Source organism: Strongylocentrotus purpuratus, unplaced genomic scaffold (genome assembly GCF_000002235.5).
Source record: "Strongylocentrotus purpuratus isolate Spur 01 unplaced genomic scaffold, Spur_5.0 spur5_scaffold_12, whole genome shotgun sequence".
NCBI classification, from domain to species: Eukaryota; Metazoa; Echinodermata; class Echinoidea; order Camarodonta; family Strongylocentrotidae; genus Strongylocentrotus; species Strongylocentrotus purpuratus.
Genome location: NW_022145597.1, coordinates 27091111 through 27111626, shown reverse-complemented (window position 1 = coordinate 27111626; position 20516 = coordinate 27091111). Strand labels below are relative to the sequence as shown.

The 20516-nt window shown below is 38.5% G+C and overlaps 1 protein-coding gene across 6 annotated transcripts; it reads right to left on the bottom strand.

Annotated features, from left to right (window-relative positions):
• Nucleotides 1-247: 247 nt before the first annotated feature.
• LOC757077 (elongation factor G, mitochondrial) lies at nt 248-19575 on the bottom strand. Of its 6 annotated transcripts, XM_030982260.1 has the most exons (21): nt 19241-19575; nt 18397-18447; nt 17379-17489; nt 16795-16927; nt 16023-16188; nt 12975-13130; nt 12630-12703; nt 11471-11547; nt 10863-10943; nt 10245-10312; nt 9487-9562; nt 9016-9153; nt 8269-8370; nt 7083-7139; nt 6539-6628; nt 5881-6011; nt 4917-4986; nt 3586-3678; nt 3063-3207; nt 2543-2703; nt 248-1620 (listed from the first exon to the last, which is right to left on the bottom strand). In XM_030982260.1, exons 1-21 carry the CDS (start codon nt 19325-19327, stop codon nt 1441-1443), a joined length of 2247 nt encoding a protein of 748 aa, XP_030838120.1. In that variant the 5' UTR covers nt 19328-19575; the 3' UTR covers nt 248-1440. The 6 variants fall into 6 exon arrangements, with proteins under 6 accessions (XP_030838120.1, XP_030838122.1, XP_030838121.1 ...); XM_030982262.1 differs by lacking the exons at nt 16023-16188; nt 16795-16927; nt 17379-17489; nt 18397-18447; nt 19241-19575 and adding an exon at nt 15853-15881; XM_030982261.1 differs by lacking the exons at nt 16023-16188; nt 16795-16927; nt 17379-17489; nt 18397-18447; nt 19241-19575 and adding an exon at nt 14234-14340.
• Nucleotides 19576-20516: the final 941 nt, after the last annotated feature.

The following is a 20516-nucleotide window of genomic DNA, read 5'->3' as shown; positions in this document are numbered from 1 at the left end:
CTCTTTCTCCATTTCAAAATCTCTCTCTCTCTCTCTCTCTCTCTCTCTCTCTCTCTCTCTCTTCTCTCTCTAACCATCACTCCTGTTATTTCTGAGCCCAACTCATGTGTTCTCTTTCTCTATTTCAAACTCTCTCTCTCTCTCTCTCTTTCTCTCCGTCACTCGCTCTCCCCATCTCCACCATGCATTTGATAGGAATCAAAAGATAGTTGCACATAGCAATATTGATCACACAATGAAACCCATATCCGTATTTTAAATATTAAAATTCTTTATCATTCATACACTCTGGCAAATACATGTACATTTTTCAGTCTACAAGACAAGGTCACAACATAAATAGGCACAGATAAAATATTCATGCCTAAAAGACAGAGAGGGAAATTTTGCAGCAGAAGTTGCAAATATTTGTATAAATACACATGCATACAATACAATTCTGAATAGAACAAGTATAACATAGTTTTCATACCTGGAGTATTTTGGTCAGTCTTGCTCACATGTTTTGCAGTATTATGTATTAAGAAGCCAGTTTCTACACATATTAATTTCACATACATGATGTTTTGCAATTTGAGGATATATCTCTTTCAGTTATGGAGCAATGAAATTGCTGCTTTATGAATGGCAACTGCCTGCAAAACAGGTCCTGTGCATATTCAATTTAATAGCTGTGTGTCATAAAAAACAGAAATGGGAAGAGTATAATTTACATCATAATAAAAATGAAATGCCATGGTTTTGCCGCATCATATCTGAAATAAGACTTTAATGTCACTTTGACTATGTTGGAACCCCAGATTCATCCCGGGGAAGTCCAAGCTATTTTGTCCCGTATGTCACAGATCACATTTAGGGGTTTTACTATATCTGATCATTGTACAAAGTTTACAAAAATACTAGAGCTTCTACCAGACCAAATATGAAATTATTTATGTTCAGAACTCTACAATACTTGGTAACATACGGGACACCAAATACCTTGGACTTAAGATGAACACTGATTAAAACCCAAAACTATCGCAAATTGTAAACAATAATTTCTTCAGCAATATTCAATGTTATGTCAGGCGTGATTCAGTTGTTTCGCGGCATACTGCTTTCGCCAATCTGAACCACTCACCAAATTTGTGAACATTTCAAGCCGGTGAAATGTTATGGTTTTGCAGTACTCTGCACATCATATTTCATAATAGTGACAAAAACTAGTTTCCGTCTACAGATTTCAATGTCTTAGTCTAGACCCGAAGACCTAATCACAGACAAATGCATCCAATATTGCCTTTTAGGTCCTGGTCTTAGAAACACAGTCCCTAGTTCTCGACCAGCTCGTTGGCTATTTAAAAGTCCATCACTAAAACTCTGCTGCATCTCCAATAGTTATCTAATTGTCTTCAACCACAAAATGCACTTTCCCATTTCCAGCAGGAAAACCAATCATCATCTGGATCTCTTAGCGGTCTTGACTAGACCATTTTCGGTCTGATAGGCCTGGACCAACACCTCCTGGACCGCGGGCCTGGTTGGCTGGTACCGGCTGAAGTCCATGGAGTACTCCCCCTTCCCCTGGGTGCAGGAACGCAGCTCCGTGGAGTAGCCAAACATGTCATTCAGAGGGACCTGTCATAGAGTAAAGGGGCAGTGGTTTGTTGGTTATTTTTCTTCTTAAAGGGATCGTTTAACAATGTTAAATCTGAGATGCATGGCCCTACGTGTTGTCAGTGTCTGTGATGTGGTGTTATATCGTAGCCCTAAAAAAAATTGCACTTCAAAATGATCAAGAAGTGCTTCAAAAAAGTAAAAACCTTTGAGTGACCGGTTTTACCATACTCGTGTTACAAAAACCGTTTGGCAAACGCAAACTTTGATTTCGATTTTCAATCATAATTAGACAGGCGATCGGCTTGTAAAAGTCATGGGGTTCCTGACTGACCTAAATGTTTATAATTTTCATTGCAGCATGAGCTAAATCAAGGATTTTTTTAAAAGGATCTTAGACAAAGTTACCGGATCCCTTTAAATTGAGCAGAAAGTGAAGTAGTGCATTGTAGGTAAAGGTAAATCACTCATAAGCTCTGTACATATAAACATTAATTGAAGAAAAAAATATAAGTGAATGAGTTTCTGGCTTTAAAAATGCATCTATTTAGAAATAATTCAATAACTTTTAAACTTACAATACCAACAGAAAAAAAAAACGCATCTTGGCTATATTCGTCTAAGAAGTTGTTTTATTGAGCTATGACCTTTGACGAAGTAGTGCATTGTAGGTAAGGATAAATCACTCATAATCTTCATCCATATAAACATTTATTCCCCCCCCCCCCCCCAAAAAAAAAAAAAAATATATATATATATATATATATATATATATATATATATAATTAAATTATAAGTGAATGAGTTTCTGGCTTTAAAAATTGATCTGTTTAGAAATAATTCAATAACTTTAAAACTTACAATACCAACAGAAACAAAAAAGCAACATCTTGGCTATCCTCTGCAAAGAAGTTGTTGTATTGACCTATGACCTTTGACTTACCTCACAATAGAGAGTGAAGTACCCCTCCCCTCCATCACTGCCAAGAATGACCCCTGTCCTCTTGTTGATACCGGCAAGGACAGCTCCTTGAAATTCATTGGGTGCGTTGACTTCTACGTCCATGATCGGTTCAAGAATCTGGTTGTTAGAATTTCCCATCGCTAAAGAACAAAATTGTTTAGAATTACATTTTAGATCCAATTTCAGAAACAAGATATAGATACAGTTTGTGTTTCAAGTCTAGGTTTGATTTGGGACAATTAATATATTCGATTCAGATACAATAGAAAATTGACTAATCCAATTCAACTTTACTTATGTTACTTATTTTATACCCAATTTTTAGATTCATTTTCTTCTTCCCTTCCTTAAAAATATCCTAGAGTAGTTACCATAAAGTCTCAATACCAGAACAAATTGACACAGATACATTATTTCATATTAGGAAGCTTCTAATAAAAGGAGATACAATAATTGTAGTTCTTTATGTTACAGGGCCAAGATTGAAAATCATTATTACCTTGTCTGAGGGCACCCATGGCAGCAAGCCTGAAAGACAGCTCACTGGAATCTACCATGTGATGCTGTCCGTCGAAAAGCCTGACACGGATACCGGTGATCTTCTGGCCAATGAGGGGGCCCTTCTCTGTTGCTTCAATGAAGCCCTACAAAGCCGGAGCAAAAAGGAACAAGTTCAGGGGGGTGTCTCACAAAGACTAAGATCGACTTTAAGTTGGACTTAACTATGGCGGGCCATTCATGCCACAGTTTGCTCTCACCATTATGATCATAAGATAATGTTTTATCCTTCAATAATGAATTATCAAAGAATGTAAACTTTTAATATTAAGTAAGGCTACTTTGTTTTATATATCTCATACATAGATTGCATTCACTGATTGGTCAAAACTATGTCACATGACGAGGAGCATCTCGATCTATCTGGAAGTTATAGATATTGATAAAGGATGATTCTGAAGTACAGAAGAACTATCGTGTTGCGTTGTGAGAACCATTGAAAATTTGATCAAATAATGTCTTACCTTTTCGATAGCAGGTACAAACTGCTTAGGGATATTTGTTCCAACAGTCTCATCACTAAACTCAAATTTGGTGTATTGCTCAGGTGACAGAGGCTGAAATATGGCAAAAATTGAAGGAAAAAAAGTATTATTTTAAAAAAATTGTTGAAATACCTAGAATATTTTAAGCAAGAAGAAGACCAAGCTCTGAAGTATAACAAAAAATAAAAGAAAAATATCAAGCTTTATTTGCAGGATTTTGTAACAAAACTTACACTATTTCAAGTAACAGATAAGACAAAACATTTTTCTCTTTTAAAAAATAAAATTCAAGTGTTGTTCCTGAATAATTCTTATAAGAAGAGTACATTATAAAGACATCTTTATTCAAATATGTGCTTCACATGTCTACAAAAGTGCCTGAGCATGTAGAACTGTGGTAATTGCATGCCATTAGAAATGGCAAAAAATTGATTTTCTAATGGACAGTACCTAAATTTTCCAGTGATGTCATCAATGTTTTCAGATGCGCATGTATTGTAGCGTCACTGCCTGCGCTGTGCGCTCACATCATATTCGCTTAAACCACTGACCTCAAGAGGTCAATGGTTTGTTTACTCGTAAATTAAAATGGCGTCCATGTATACACATGCGCACTGTTGTAACCATAAACTGATGTATTGATGATGCATATTATACAAATGATGCATGTGAATAAGTTCACTATACACTCTATCTGTACTTGAGTTGAGGCTGATTGCATTTATCGTACAAAGCCATCGAGCCTGTCAGGCCGAGTTTGATAGGTGCTAAAACAGGCTCAACAAGAGCCGATAGATCCTGTCATGAACGAATGAAAACATCCATCCTTTGTTTTAGTCTGAATAGATAATAGATAATGATAATTTTTTGTTCTTTCTGTATGACATAAAAGTATTTACTTCTGATCTCCCTCGCATGTGCAATATGAGGGTTAATTTTAGTTACACATTCATGTAAATATTGACGTTATCTTTATATTTTGTTTTATGTGTGCACCAGCCAATGTGAAGAGAGCCTCTCGACAGAATTTTTAAATTCTTTTAGGTGATCCCCAGGCATTGGCTGGTGCTAAATATCACTATGTTAATGTTATATCATTTTGTCAACCTTGTGAATTTGTTATCATCTTGCCTGGAAATAAATTAAATAAAAATGAAATACAAAATATACAGCTAAACTCCTAAACATGAATCACTGTCACATGACCGCGTCGAACCAATCATTTGATTAAGAACTAGGAGTGAGTTGTATAACATCCTTTATCTGATTTGTAACATAAATTATTGACTACAATTCATTTGTAAACTTACTTCTATTGTTCCAATGACTTTACCAAACTGTCCAGATCCACCAGATTGCTTCTTGTGAAGATATTCAAAGCTGAATAACAAAAGGAATTAAAAAAGATAAAAGAGAACTTTTCTCAGTGGGGGGAAGCAAGCCTTGAAATATCTAGAGTTGTTGTTGCTGTTGGTTATAATTATGGCGTTCAGTCAGATTTAACTATTTACGCCTAGTCTAGTTCCAAGTCGTGTCGTGATAGTCGAGTCATAATATAATTCCTGGCTTGGAAACTCTGTGCGTCTGTGCTTCTGGATTATTCATAGGTTTGTTTTATTAGATCGATTTGTACGATTTTCAAAGTTATTATATAAAGTAAAATATGAAAAGTACAGGATAAGATAAGAAAACAAGCCATATGAGAAAGTGAGAAGGGGGGAAATGAGAAGGGAAGATGAAGAGAGAGAAAGAAAGAAGGAGGGAGTTACATAGGATGAGGATAGGGAGCAGAATGATATGAGGACCCGGGTTAAACGATTATTGTTGACACAAGACTTGTTACACTGCCAACAACAACAACAAAAGAATGTCAAAGTAAAATGAATTCTCGTTTCATGTGGAAATGAATGCTGAGTGGGGTTAAACAAATAAAAGTAACTGCAGTAATTGCAAAAGGTAATAACTTATCTCTGTGTCATACAATGCAGAAATGAGAAGTACATAACACTTAAAGTACCGGTATGGCATTTAATTTTGCGGCAGCATTAAACAAAATTATTTGAGGGGGTTCACTGTATCATGTGTGCACAAAGCTGAAGAGTGAAAGTGAGAGGGGGATATGCTCCCCAGAGAGTGGAGATTGTGCACACAGTGTGTGTGGGCAAGCACTGAATCCAATGACTGGGGTAAAAGTATATTTGTAAAGCGCTTAGAGACATTGTATTAAAGCGCTATAGAAAAGCTAAATATTATTATTATTATATCTTCACTTACTCGACATCATCTGTGATGGTTTCCCTGAAAGCAACCTTAGGTTTGCCGGTGATGACTGGACAGTTGTATTCATTCCTCATTCTCTGTGCGTAGATTTCAAGATGGAGTTCACCCATACCAGATACAATGGTCTAGAAAGAAGAAATCAAGAGCTTCATAATTGATCTCAACTTTAGAAACTATTTATAAAAGGACTCACTTATATATGTAGTCCAATAAGTGTGAAAAATAATATTGTCAGCTTTTCATTAATTTCATTCATATGTGAAAATAGCATTGTAGCAATGTAACATGAATACGATTGCTCTTAAAATTACCTAACATTCTAAATATGACAATAACTTGCTTGAAACTCTGGACAAATTTTGATACCTGTATACAGTGCTTTATACTATTCATGATTTCAGAAAGATTAAGTAGGCTTTAACCCTTTTAATGATTCCAAAAGCCTACAATGTAAAAATGTATTCTTATGTATAACATAAGCAACCTGTCCCAAAAACTTGAAGAACATAAGCAACCTTTCCCAAAACCTGAAGAACATAGGCAACCTTTCCCAAAAACTTGAAGAACATAAGCAACCTTTCCCAAAAACTCAAAGATAGTTTCTTTTACAATACAATTGCATGACTAATATTCAATTTTATCTTGAACTCACCTCTTTGCTTTCATCATCAAAGTAAACAGTGAATGTTGGGTCTTCCCTTGTAAACCTGTTGATGGCTTTGGAGAAGTTATCTAGATCAGTCTGAGAGAAAGATAGAAAGATATTTATAGAAAGGCCACTTCTCTATAAAGAGAACAACTCTTGCTTCCTTGACCATTTGTCGCCTTTTTTATTTTGTAATATCTTAGTTCTGTTGAATTATGATTAATTAATGACCATATTCTGTGTACAGTGCTTGAAACTTTACCAAGACTGGGCCAAATTTCTTATCTTTTTAACGATTTCAAAACCTTGCAGTCCACACCAATACTTCTATGCTAGTTGATCAACCTTTTCTGGTCGATTCCACATCGTTTCTTTCACAATGCAATCTCATGACCAGAACTCAACTTTATCTTTAATATAACTTGTCATTGATAACAAGTTTTGATGAAACAAGGCACATATCTGTTAGTGTTGAGCCATGAAGAAGGCATTTAATATTACAAACTGTAATTGATGCTATAATCCTTCTTTCTACATAATTGAGTTTTACCTTCTTTTCTGGTTTGATGGCGAGAGAGATGACCGGGTCTGGTACATGCATTGGTTCCTGGAAAGTAGAATAAACAATAGATATACTGAGATTGTTTTCACTTTGAAGACCCTATGACCTTTGTTGTTTGACCTTCTCAGCCCCAAATCTCCCCAGTACATCTCCGTGTATAAGACGCACCTCTATTTGGGGGGCCAAATTTTTTTTTTTTTGCCGACTCTGTAGGCAGCAAGTCAGGTCTGTGTTAAAAATCCCACGCGGGGAAGGACCTTTATTTTACTGCGAGGTGCAGTTGAAGGCCCCGATTTGTGCATGTGTACTTGTCACAAATAATAGTAACAAATGTTGTTTTTAAAACTAAAGATGACAAACAAATTTTCCTCTAAGTCCAAACAAAAATCCGGAAATACAGGTAGTGTTGTTCTAGTTTCCGAGTGGTGAGTCATCACACAGTTTACGACTATGCTGAGAGACATTGCCAGGCACAGTGCCAGGTGGAGGGGCATAAATTGACACTTAAAACAAATAATTCTTGTAGCTGTGTATAAGACGCACCCCCGACTTTCGAGTTTTTTCGGAGGAAAAAAGTGCGTCTTATACACAGAGATTTACGGTATTTGTTCATACTTATACATACCTTAGTTTATTTAGAATTGTCTCAATGGTTCTCAAGACATCACACATTTTCTGAGATTTAAACAGCTTTATGACCCTGCAACCTTTGCCCTTGGACCTCTTTAATACTAAATTTCATCAGTTCATCTTTCATACTTATATATACTTGAGTCACATCTGGTTGCCTTAATGTTTCTACAGTTACCATAGTAACAAATACTCTCTGTCATTTTAGCTCATTTATATTTTCAGGACCCTATCACTCTGACATTCGATCTCTTCAATCCCATGTGTCATCAATTCATCTTTTTTTTAATATTAATAAATACTTGGGCTGACATTGGATAAAATCTCCATGATTGTTCTCACGCTATACAACATAAACAGTTTATTTACAATTTCATCACTTTAGACTTGATTTTTACTGCGACAACGATCATTGAATATTGTAAAATCGCGAGAGCTTCCAATATGTTCATTTGAACCAAATTCATGACCCCATACTAAAACTTTTTATTACCTTTAAGTCAACAAAAGACTTGTCGATAATCACCCTACCAATAATACTCACCATGGAGATCTTAGTCTTTGGTTCTGTGGTGAATGTGTCTCCGCTAGCACACTCTACCCCAAACAGAGCACAGATGTCTCCTGCATACACCTCGCTCACATCCTACAAAGAAAGGTCAAAACAAGGTCAATGCAAGGTTAACAAAGGACGACACAAGGTCAATACAAGGTCAATGACAGGTTAACAAAGGTCAATACAAGGTCAATGCAAGGTTAACAAAGGTCTACACAAGGTCAATAAAGGTCAATGTAAGGTTAACAGAGAAAGATAAATGCCAGGTCAACATTAGATCATGGATGACAGACAGATAGAGTACCGGTATGGTAAACTGATTTGAGCTATAAATTTGAAGCAAAAGATTCTGGCATTGAAGTCATCAGTATAACCACTTAAATCTTAAATCACTTGTCAGTGATCTACATTAGCAGTTGACCAAAGACCACTGACAACATAAAATCCTGATGGGCAAATTAAAAGTCTTGCATTTGTTGCCCTAACAGCAATAACACAATCTCACTGTTGTATCATTTGTATGTCAATTTCATGCAGTTCACTGTAAATGACCTCCAAAGATAGAATGGAAGTAATTGTCAAAATTGCCTGGCTGGCAACCCAAATAAAAGTCAAAGCAACAGCACTGCTTGTTTTATGTCTTTTCTGTTTTCATTTTTTTCTCACATCTCATTAATCTCATGGTCTGAAAAAAAAAACCTGCATATATATATATATATAAATATGAAGACATACCACCATTGTATCTGCGTGCATGCGTACCAGCCTGGAGACTTTCACCCTTTTGGTGGTTCTCGTGTTGTAGATGTACTGCCCTTTCTGTAAACAGCCTTGGTAGATCCTCATGTAAGTCAATTGGCCAAATCTACCTGCCTAAAAGAGCAAGAACAATTTGTCTATAATTATCATAATAACAAGAAAAACAACAACAGCAACGATAATAACAACAACACAAAAAATGTTCTTGTATAGCTCCTATCATATTATGATATAATGTCCCTGTGGACTTCGAAAGGGTATGTAACATTATAACCCTAACTCAAGCATTGCCACCTGTATAATCCTCAAAAGGCTGAATTTTTGGTGGTCTCTTAGCTTGAGAGGAGGGAGGGGGTTGCCACCCTACCCCCCTCCTTCATCCCTAAATCCACTGATTGAATGGTGGGCAGACAAGATAGAGTACATTGTCAGAGTACAAACACTCACCTCTAGTTTGAAGGCCAGGGAGACAAACTTTTCAGAGTTATCTCTGACAGGACTCATCTGAACCTTCTCATCTTTGCTATTAGAGTAAAAAGATGATCGAAATAAACAATAAATATTAAAGGTAATACAAGTTTTGGTAATATTTCAACAGGATAGTTATTATTTAATAATTATCATTTCCTCCAACTGCTGATCAAAGCAATGTGCAGTGTACTATTTCTACAGTTTTTCATAAAAGCATATTAACCTTACTTAAGGTTCAAGCTATCAGATCACAATTTATAGCAAACCAAAAATCTTTAATCCTGTAAGCTTATTGTTATTTTGTAACTAAATGAAAACAACAATTATCTATTCTTATAGATTCAATTTCTCATTCCGTTTCATGACTTGATTCTTCATCTTACAGAATTACAGTAACTTGTACAAAGCAAAGAGCTTAATACATGGCTCCACAAATTGGTCCAAGTCAAACCAGGTATAATTAAATCTAAATTTATGAATACAAGCAATTGAATCCTTTCATAGTTCTGCACTTAAATTGAAAGCTGTGTATCTCTTTGGTATTAAACATCCAATGCCAGTTACCACTCCACAGGAATATACCGGTACATGCTAATTCAAGACATAACGACATTGGCCTTCAATAGGGTACCCATTTATACACTTAGGTACATATTAGAAATGTATAAAAATGTTATACCATTCTATAACGCCTTAATCTTTTTATTGTGAGGCTAGATACATTGGAGACTTACTCATTGAAAGCGTAGTTGTTCACTTGAGTCGGATTTGGAAGGTAGTCTAAGACGGCATCTAAAAGTGGCTGCATATGAAAAACGAATCAACAAATATTATGTTGATATGCTAATATTAGAATTATCAATAAAGTGTGCTGGACCTTCTTGCATAAAACGTTACATTTTAACATAACTCTGTAAATTAACCCAAATCACAAATATGCAATCCTGATTGAAATTATAGTGCTATAAATATTTGTTTAATTTATGTTTAAATGTAAATTTGAATTCAAGACAGCCCTGGTTTGATATCGTAGTACTAGAGAAGAACCCCGAAGAAGCTATGCAGGGTTATTCTTAAAATATTATTGAATGAAGATGTCATCTGTTCGCACAGCCAGAAGAGCGTTAACTCTGTGTTGAGCTAACATCCTTCTGGCTTCAAACAAATGATTGTGACAAACTCAGCAGTAACTTATTCCCCTCCACTCAGTCATTGCAACTGTCATTGACTTGCCCTTGACCCCGTCATTGACCCTGACCTTGACCCCGTCATTGACCCTGCCCTTGACCCCGTCATTGACTTGCCCTTGACCCCGTCATTGACTTGCCATTGCCCTTGACCTTGACACTGACCTGCATTCCTTTGTTCTTTAGAGCCGTTCCCATCATGACTGGGGTGAAAGTCCTTTTCAGCACGCATCTCCTCACAGCTTCCTGAACAACAAAAAGCCACAAATTTGAAAGCAAAAATGTTGGGTTATTGTGCAACATCAGTCAAGATTTTATGAAATGAATGATAATATTTTGAGTAAAAAATGCCATCCTTTCTCTCTCTCTCTCTCTCTCTCTCTCTCTTTCTCTCTCTCTCTTTCTCTCACTCACTCTCTCTCTCTCTCTCTCTCTCTTCATCTTCTTTGTTTGGACTACAATATTGAACTCATTCACCACCTCAGCTGGAAAACATATATATTAAATTCAAAGTACTAATATATAATTTCAATGTCCAGCATATGTTGGCCCGAATTCACAAAGGACGTTTGTCAACAAACCTAGATTTTTGTGCATCAAATGACGCACATAAACCTAGGTTTGCTGACAAACCTCCTTTGTGAATTTGGGCTAAAGAGTTTAAGTATAATAATACATCAATATGTAATATCAAATGATAACAATCACATATTAACAAGTCAAACAAAAGAAGGTAAAATTCACAGTGATGAAGTCCGATGGAAATACAATACCTTAATCTGTTGTTCATTTGGTTCCTTCTCTTCCAGAAACATCTCTCCAAGCTTGTCATCAACATTTGACAGAGATTCTGTAAGAACAATAACGATGATGCATTCTAGATCATGAAGTGTTGTGGTCCAGTGGACAAATACCAGGGCCCCATTACATAAAACTTACCATTGATGGTAACTTTGCCAATCAAAATCAAGGTTTCCATGGTAGTTACCATCAATGGTAAGCTTTGTGCAACGGGCCCTGATTGTGAAAGAGAAGGTAAAAGGGCACAAATCCCTGCCACGACACTGATGTCCTTTCAGTGGGGATCTGGGGGGTGTTTCATAAAGCTGTTCATAAAGTTACGCATGACTGTACGAACGACTTGTATATGAAAAGCCAAATGGGATGCTCAATCATTATTAACTGCATCAGCTAAAGTTGAACCGTGCAGATGTAGATTAACATTCTTATTATAACAAACATTTTTAATGCAGTGTATATTTTTTGCCATAATGTAATTGAGGTTACTGGAAATATCAGAAAAAACTTTGGGCATCCTATCTGACACTAACTTTACGAACAGCTTCATGAAACACCCCCAAGAGTAAGTTAAGGGCCTGGATGCAGGGAATCCTCTTAAAAATTTGGAGGTCCTAAATTCAAGTCTAGGGACATGCATGTCCTGGCAGCCAGTTAGAGTCAATCCCTGCGATATCAATCATTTTCATATCTTAAAGTGACTTGGTAAAATTGTCTCAGATTCTGAAACAAAATCATGGATTTAGCTCACGATAATTGTAAACCTTTAGGTCAGTCAAGAACCCCATGACTTTTGCAAGCTGATCGCCTGTCTGATTATCAAGATATTTATGATTGGATATCGAAATCAAATTTTCCATCTTTCGAACAGTTTTTATAACACTACAGTCCATTGGGGAATATGAGTATGGTAAAACCGGTCACTCAAAGATTTTTCCTTTTCTGAAGCACTTCATGATCATTTTGAAGCGCAATTTTTGTAGGGCTTCAATATTATACCATATCACAGACACTGATAACACGTAGGGCCATGCATCTCAGATTTATCATTGTTAAACAATGCCTTTAAGGTGTTGTTGTGCACATTTTCCAATGAAGCTGAGACTTGGGGATAAATTTCATAGTAGCACATACCAATGAGTTTTTGTCTGTATTCTTCGACCTCTGCCTGCATATCCTCTGGTACCTCTCCTTCTCGTATCACTTCTCTGAAATACAATCCATTCAATAATAATGCTGTCATGATTCTGAACTATCCAAACACATACAGATTTTAGTTCAAATATGTTTATATGTATTTTTTCATCTTAAATTTTGTGCTGTAAGTCAGTCCTAGATTGAGCAAGTTTTAAATGCAAAATACAAGACTCCAATTAAATTAATTACCAATCTACAGAAATCATTCAACACACTATTGTCTCTACTTTTTATTTGATGAAGAAAGATTGATTAAAAAAAAAAAAATTATCCATTTCTTACCCAGCATTCCCTTCATTGTATAGCGCCCTCCTGTGTATGAGGTCAACCACGCCCTTCGTGTCTGCCTCTAAGCCAATAGGAAGCTGGAGGAATGCTGCATTGTGGTTCATCTTTGACTGAAGCTGGCCAAGAACTTTGTGTGGGTTGGCCTTCATTCTAGGGGGGAAAAAATAAAACAATACTCAATCCTGGGTTGATATATAACCATCTACAATGTCATACAGACATATCATAACCATGGTCACTGGATGAACATTCCCTATTCCAGTTGCAGCTAGATTGTTTATCAATGCTATGCAGAGTACATGATTTATACCAGCGATTGGCACAGCACCAAAATCAAGCCTTCATCTCTACCCCTCTATTTACATCAACCCCCTCCCATACCCCCCCCCCCCCCCACACACCCACATAAAATAGCGGAAGCTTTCTTGTACCTGTCTAGTTAGTTGACAGCTATACAGGGCACTGGGTATCTCTATATTAGCCTGTTGATGGTCAGTAGCCGACTCTGTAATCCTCCCATGCTACACTTAGAGACCCACCCCCCTCCCCTCCCCCAGAGAACGGCAGATACTTTCTATTACCTGTCTAGTTTGTTGATGAATGCTATACAGGGTACTGAGTATCTCTTCATTTGCCTTTTGACAGTAAATGTCTGACTCTGCACCTGCCCACAATGCACTCAATCTAGCCCGTACCCCTACCATAGCTTTCTACCCCCCCCCCCCTTCCATTCGGTTCTTTCTATTACCTGTCCAGTTTGTTGATGAATGCTATACAGGGTACTGAGTATCTCTTTATTTGCCTGTTGACAGTAAACGTCCGACTCTGCACCTGCCCACACTGCAATCAATCCAGCTCATACCCCTACCATAGCTTTCTACCCCCCCCCCCCCCTTCCATTCGGTTCTTTCTATTACCTGTCCAGTTTGTTGATGAATGCTATACAGGGTACTGAGTATCTCTTCATTTGCCTTTTGACAGTAAATGTCTGACTCTGCACCTGCCTACACTGCACTCAATCCAGCTCATACCCCTACCATAGCTTTCTACCCCCCCCCCCCTTCCATTCGGTTCTTTCTATTACCTGTCCAGTTTGTTGATGAATGCTATACAGGGTACTGAGTATCTCTTCATTTGCCTTTTGACAGTAAATGTCTGACTCTGCACCTGCCTACACTGCACTCAATCCAGCCCATACCCCTACCCTAGCCCTCTACCCCCCCCCCCCACCCCCTTTTGGTTCTTTCTATTACCTGTCTAGTTTGTTGATGAATGCTATGCAGGGTACTGAGTATCTCTTCATTTGCCTGTTGACTGTGAGTGTCTGACTCTGCACCTGCCCACACTGCACTCAATCCAGCTCATACCCCTACCCTAGCCCTCTACCCCCCCCCCCCCCCACTCCCTTTGGTTCTTTCTATTACCTGTCTAGTTTGTTGATGAATGCTATACAGGGTACTGAGTATCTCTTCAATTTGCCTGTTGACTGTGAGTGTCTGACTCTGCACCCCACCTATGCTGCACTCAATCCAGCTCATACCCCTACCATAGCCCCCACCCCCCTTTTGGTTCTTTCTATTACCTGTCTAGTTTGTTGATGAATGCTATGCAGGGTACTGAGTATCTCTTCATTTGCCTGTTGACTGTGAGTGTCTGACTCTGCACCTGCCCACACTGCACTCAATCCAGCTCATACCCCTACCCTAGCCCTCTACCCCCCCCCCCCCCCCCCACTCCCTTTGGTTCTTTCTATTACCTGTCTAGTTTGTTGATGAATGCTATACAGGGTACTGAGTATCTCTTCAATTTGCCTGTTGACTGTGAGTGTCTGACTCTGCACCCCACCTATGCTGCACTCAATCCAGCTCATACCCCTACCATAGCCCCCACCCCCCTTTTGGTTCTTTCTATTACCTGTCTAGTTTGTTGATGAATGCTATACAGGGTACTGAGTATCTCTTCAATTTGCCTGTTGACTGTGAGTGTCTGACTCTGCACCCCACCTATGCTGCACTCAATCCAGCTCATACCCCTACCATAGCCCCCACCCCCCTTTTGGTTCTTTCTATTACCTGTCTAGTTTGTTGATGAATGCTATACAGGGTACTGAGTATCTCTTCAATTTGCCTGTTGACTGTGAGTGTCTGACTCTGCACCCCACCTATGCTGCACTCAATCCAGCTCATACCCCTACCATAGCCCCCACCCCCCTTTTGGTTCTTTCTATTACCTGTCTAGTTTGTTGATGAATGCTATGCAGGGTACTGAGTATCTCTTCATTTGCCTGTTGACTGTGAGTGTCTGACTCTGCACCTGCCCACACTGCACTCAATCCAGCTCATACCCCTACCCTAGCCCTCTACCCCCCCCCCCCACTCCCTTTGGTTCTTTCTATTACCTGTCTAGTTTGTTGATGAATGCTATACAGGGTACTGAGTATCTCTTCAATTTGCCTGTTGACTGTGAGTGTCTGACTCTGCACCCCACCTATGCTGCACTCAATCCAGCTCATACCCCTACCATAGCCCCCACCCCCCTTTTGGTTCTTTCTATTACCTGTCTAGTTTGTTGATGAATGCTATACAGGGTACTGAGTATCTCTTCAATTTGCCTGTTGACTGTGAGTGTCTGACTCTGCACCCCACCTATGCTGCACTCAATCCAGCTCATACCCCTACCATAGCCCCCACCCCCCTTTTGGTTCTTTCTATTACCTGTCTAGTTTGTTGATGAATGCTATACAGGGTACTGAGTATCTCTTCAATTTGCCTGTTGACTGTGAGTGTCTGACTCTGCACCCCACCTATGCTGCACTCAATCCAGCTCATACCCCTACCATAGCCCCCACCCCCCTTTTGGTTCTTTCTATTACCTGTCTAGTTTGTTGATGAATGCTATGCAGGGTACTGAGTATCTCTTCATTTGCCTGTTGACAGTAAATGTCTGACTCTGCACCTGCCCACACTGCACTCAATCCAGCCCATACCCCTACCATAGTCCTCTACCCCCCCCCCCCCCCCCCACTTTGGTTCTTTCTATTACCTGTCCAGTTTGTTGATGAATGCTATGCAGGGTACTGCGTATCTCTTCATTTGCCTGTTGACTGTGAGTGTCTGACTCTGCACCCCACCCACGCTGCACAGGACTAACACTGCCCCATCCAGTACCCTTAGAGCTCTCTCAACCTCTACCGTGAAGTCCACATGGCCTAACAAACAAACAAACAAAAACAAAGTGGATGTTAAAGAAAAAGCGAACCAATAAATGTTATAGTCCTTCCTTCACTGGGAAGTCAGAGGATGGGAGAACTTTATATTAATTAATGTAATTTAATTTATTTAAGGAACTTTACATACTGTAACTGTCTTGTTCTAACGAGACACGAACGAACAAACTGGGAAGTCTACATGACCATACAAAAGACAAACCAAAATAAACAAGGGCAAAAAAAAAAATAATAATTCTGACTCATTACTATTTTTGATCCCAAATGAATGATACAATGCGTGAGACTTCTTTAGAGAGATATCTCGCTGTAACTTATTGGATTTTATTTTGGTGTGTTTGTTATATAGTTTCATTCATGTGTAGATTGTGTAGCTGATTACATCGTCTTGAGACTTACAACAAAATTTCTTTCTTCAGAAATCCATCCCATTAGGGTTCCTAATATTCATTAACTCAAATGTGTAGCTATGTTTCTTCGTCCGTTGACCAGAGTAATATAATCATATCATTAAAAAAATTATCAAAAAAGTACAAAAATAAGATTGCGTTTCCTATTACTAAAGTTCCCCTTTCCTGAGTAACCAACCTGGTGTGTCAATGATATTAATATTGTTGTCCTTCCATGAGATATAGGTGGCAGCAGACTGGATGGTGATCCCTCTTTGACGCTCCAACTCCATGGAATCCATGGTAGCTCCGACATTGTCCTTGCCTTTTACCTGAGGAGCAGCGAAAGAAGAAATACACACAGGCAGTGAGCAAATCAGCTAAAATCTAATATACAGTAGCTCTAGAAATATGAAAGAGCTCTGCTAAAATAAACAATGGGAACTTTATTTCATATTGTAGTGCAAATTTGCCTATTATTGGGAAAGTTTGTTTACTTTAATTAATAAATAAATGTTTAAAAGTAAAAATGTTTAGAATTTATTTTTTACCATTTTGCAATGGTTGTGAAACAGGGATCAATGTTTGCTTATTGCCATCTATAATTCATAATGTAAGATTTGTGTATCACAGAAATTTCAAATAAAGTAATTACTGTGAAACTATTAAAGTTTTCATAATGCATAGAAAAATCTATGAGAAAACAATAATTCAACATTTGACTGTATTTTGCTTATTTGAAATTTTCTGTTCCTTAAATTATGAAAACTGTACATATTTTACCTCATGCATTTCTTTTATCCGTCCTGTGTAGAAAAGTAATCTTTCCGTAAGAGTTGTTTTGCCGGAGTCAATGTGGGCTGAGATACCAATGTTCCTGATCTTCCGTACGTCCTGACATTAAAAATAGACACAAGAAAGAAACTCTGTTGTTATACAAGGTGCAACCCAGTGGCAAGCAATAAACTGATTAGCTACAATGTGATTTATGGTATAGGATTTTCCATAGACCCTAGCAGAGCTTCACGCTTAGATTTTGCAGAAGTCTGTATTACACATTAATTTTGGGCGTGCATGAGCCCCTTGTTAGGTTTTTGACATTTTGGAAAGGTCAAGGGGTAACATTTGGGTGCCTACGTTTACCAGTGTCTATCCCTGTCCCAGCCCAAGTTCTCATCAACTTGAAAATATTAATCTCTTTTGTTTCATTGGTACTCCTTTTTATTTCTGACAAGTAGAAATAACATTCCATTATTTTAACAAATTGAACTGTTGCAACCTGGTTACTCACTTGCCCATCAAAGCAAGAGTAAAATGAAGTAAAAGCCCCAGCATTCAATAGGAGGATGATAATCATCATCTTCTTTAATATAATGATGATCAGATGTAAAATGAATGTTGTTCATGATGTCCTGGAAATTGATGAATGATGATGATGATGATGGTGATGATGATGGTGATGATGGTAATGATGATGGTGGTGATGATGATGATGATGATGATGATGAGTATGATGATGATGATGATGATGATGATGATGATGAGTATGATGATGATGATGATGATGATGTTGATGATGATGAATGATGAATGATGATGATGATGATGATGATGATGATGATGATGAATGGTGAATGATGAATGATGATGATGATGATGATGATGATGATGAGGATGATAATGAGGATGATGATGATGATGGTAATGATGATGGTGACAATGATGGATGATGAAGATGAAGATGTTAATGACATCAATGATAATGAGAATTTTTATATCAATAAAATGAACATGCACTTACATCGTTGGAGACTAATGTGGCTGTAGAATATCTTGCACTCACTGGAAACGCCTGTAAATTATAAGGAAAATTTATGTATGGTTGGAAACAGAAATAAACTTTGAACTGCAGTAAAGTGGGCAACTTGAGTCTTGATGACAAATTAATTACTGTCAGTAACTTTATCATTCAAAAGGGATCTTTTGAGTTTCTCATGAAATGCATGTAATAAATGAACATGTTTCAATGAGATATGCGTAATCTACCGTAATGAGAATCTGAGATATTACGGTAGATAACTTCACACAGGCGCGCGCCCGCCCGCAACCCACCATCGGTATGTTCTTATATCGTGCAGCGTTTTTGCCGTGAAACCTGTGAAAAAGTGTATACTATTATCAACGTTTATCAAAAAAATACTCCAAAAATAACAAGAAAATTGACACAAAAACAGGTAATAAACATAACAATTTTTAACTCATGATCTTTATTTGGACATTTTATGAATATTTACTTCATTTTGGGTACGTTTTAGTAGGGTATCTCCACGCTGGAATTACGGGTCAAATTTTTGATAGGTTTCTGAACAAGCGCCGACTAGACCTAGACCTCTGCTAACAGTAACAGTTAGAGGTCTAGTCTATATAAATTTCACAATTTTTGTTTCTCCATTCAGCTCAAATAGGTGCCAACTGGCCAAATGCAAGGCAGTTTGCTTGATGCTTCATAGATCTATATCACAAGTGTTACATCCCTAAACATTCGATCCGACATCACAAAAACAAATCATTTCAATTCAGACTGCACTGACAACACATCGTTTTCCATGACTGGGACCGAGATAAAATATTATTGGATAACTCACTGAACACTGCCACTGGCACTGCCGAAGTTGAGCAACATTTCTCCCCAAGTATGCAAACCTTGGCGATAAGATCCTCATCAAGCCCATTGTTCGTATTTTTCGCGATTCCCAGAGCTATAGCTATACTTTCACGCTTTAAATATACCGGTAGACCCTACTTTGATTCTCGAAGACGGCGGCCGTGTAAAGCCGGTTAATTACGCAATCGAAATTCTTTCGTAAGCTATATGTGCAGCACTGCACTATCTGTATGCATTATGCATGTGCTCCATAACACATATGCACGCACGTGAGCGCAAATGTTCAGGAAGGTTAACTCTGGGGCCGGTGTGACCGCGTAGCGCGTAGAATGTAACCCGCACCGATCGTCCGACTATTAGAGATCGATCGAGAGCGGACGATCGGTGCGGATTTTATCCGCGCAGAATGTCCGTGTCGGACATTCCGTGCGCGCCTCAAATGTCTGACGGACAATCTGTGCTGAAGAGGTCTCGCACCAATAGTCCTCCTGCCGCACCGAATGTCCGTACTCTAGTCCACACGTATACATAGTCAAAACAACAGGGATGTACTCTCATATCCCTGATACAAGTATAATTATACTTAATGAAGGAAACGACTAGATAACCCATATTCAGCTTAACCAGCTAGCTAGGGATGAAACTACAGGCAGTGGCGGATCTAGTAGGGGGATGGGGGGGGGGGGGGGGGGGGGGGGGGGGGGGGGGGGGGGGGGGGGGGGGGGGGGGGGGGGGGGGGGGTGCAAATTGTTAAAATTTCGAGGGCCAAAAAAAAAAAGGGTGCTCACTACCCCCCCCCCCCCCCAAGATCGCGGAAAAGGGCTTTGCCTCTGCCCCCCAGACCAACCCCCCCCCCCCCCTTCTCGCCAAAAAAAAAAAAAGACAGAAAGGAAAGGGAAAGAGGAGAGCTAAATGGAACACAAAAGAGGTAGAAAAAAGAAAAGGGTGAAAGAAGCAGAGATCAGTTGCGATTAATCCCATCAACATCGTGTGGATCGGGGGAGGGGGCGAAAGGCCCCTGCCTCCCTCACCAAACTTAAATGAGAGAGGGTGAGAGAAGTATGGGGGGGGGGGGAAGAGGAAGAAGAAAGGTAGGGGAGATCAGTTACAATTTTTCTTTTAAAGCAAAAAAGCCCAGATATTAAAAGTTAATCATTTTTTCCAATTTAGGTGTGACAAAATAATTATTGTTGGTGTTTTGTGATTGTTGATGTATGGGAAAGGGTTCCAATGGGGTTCCAATGCACAATATGTCA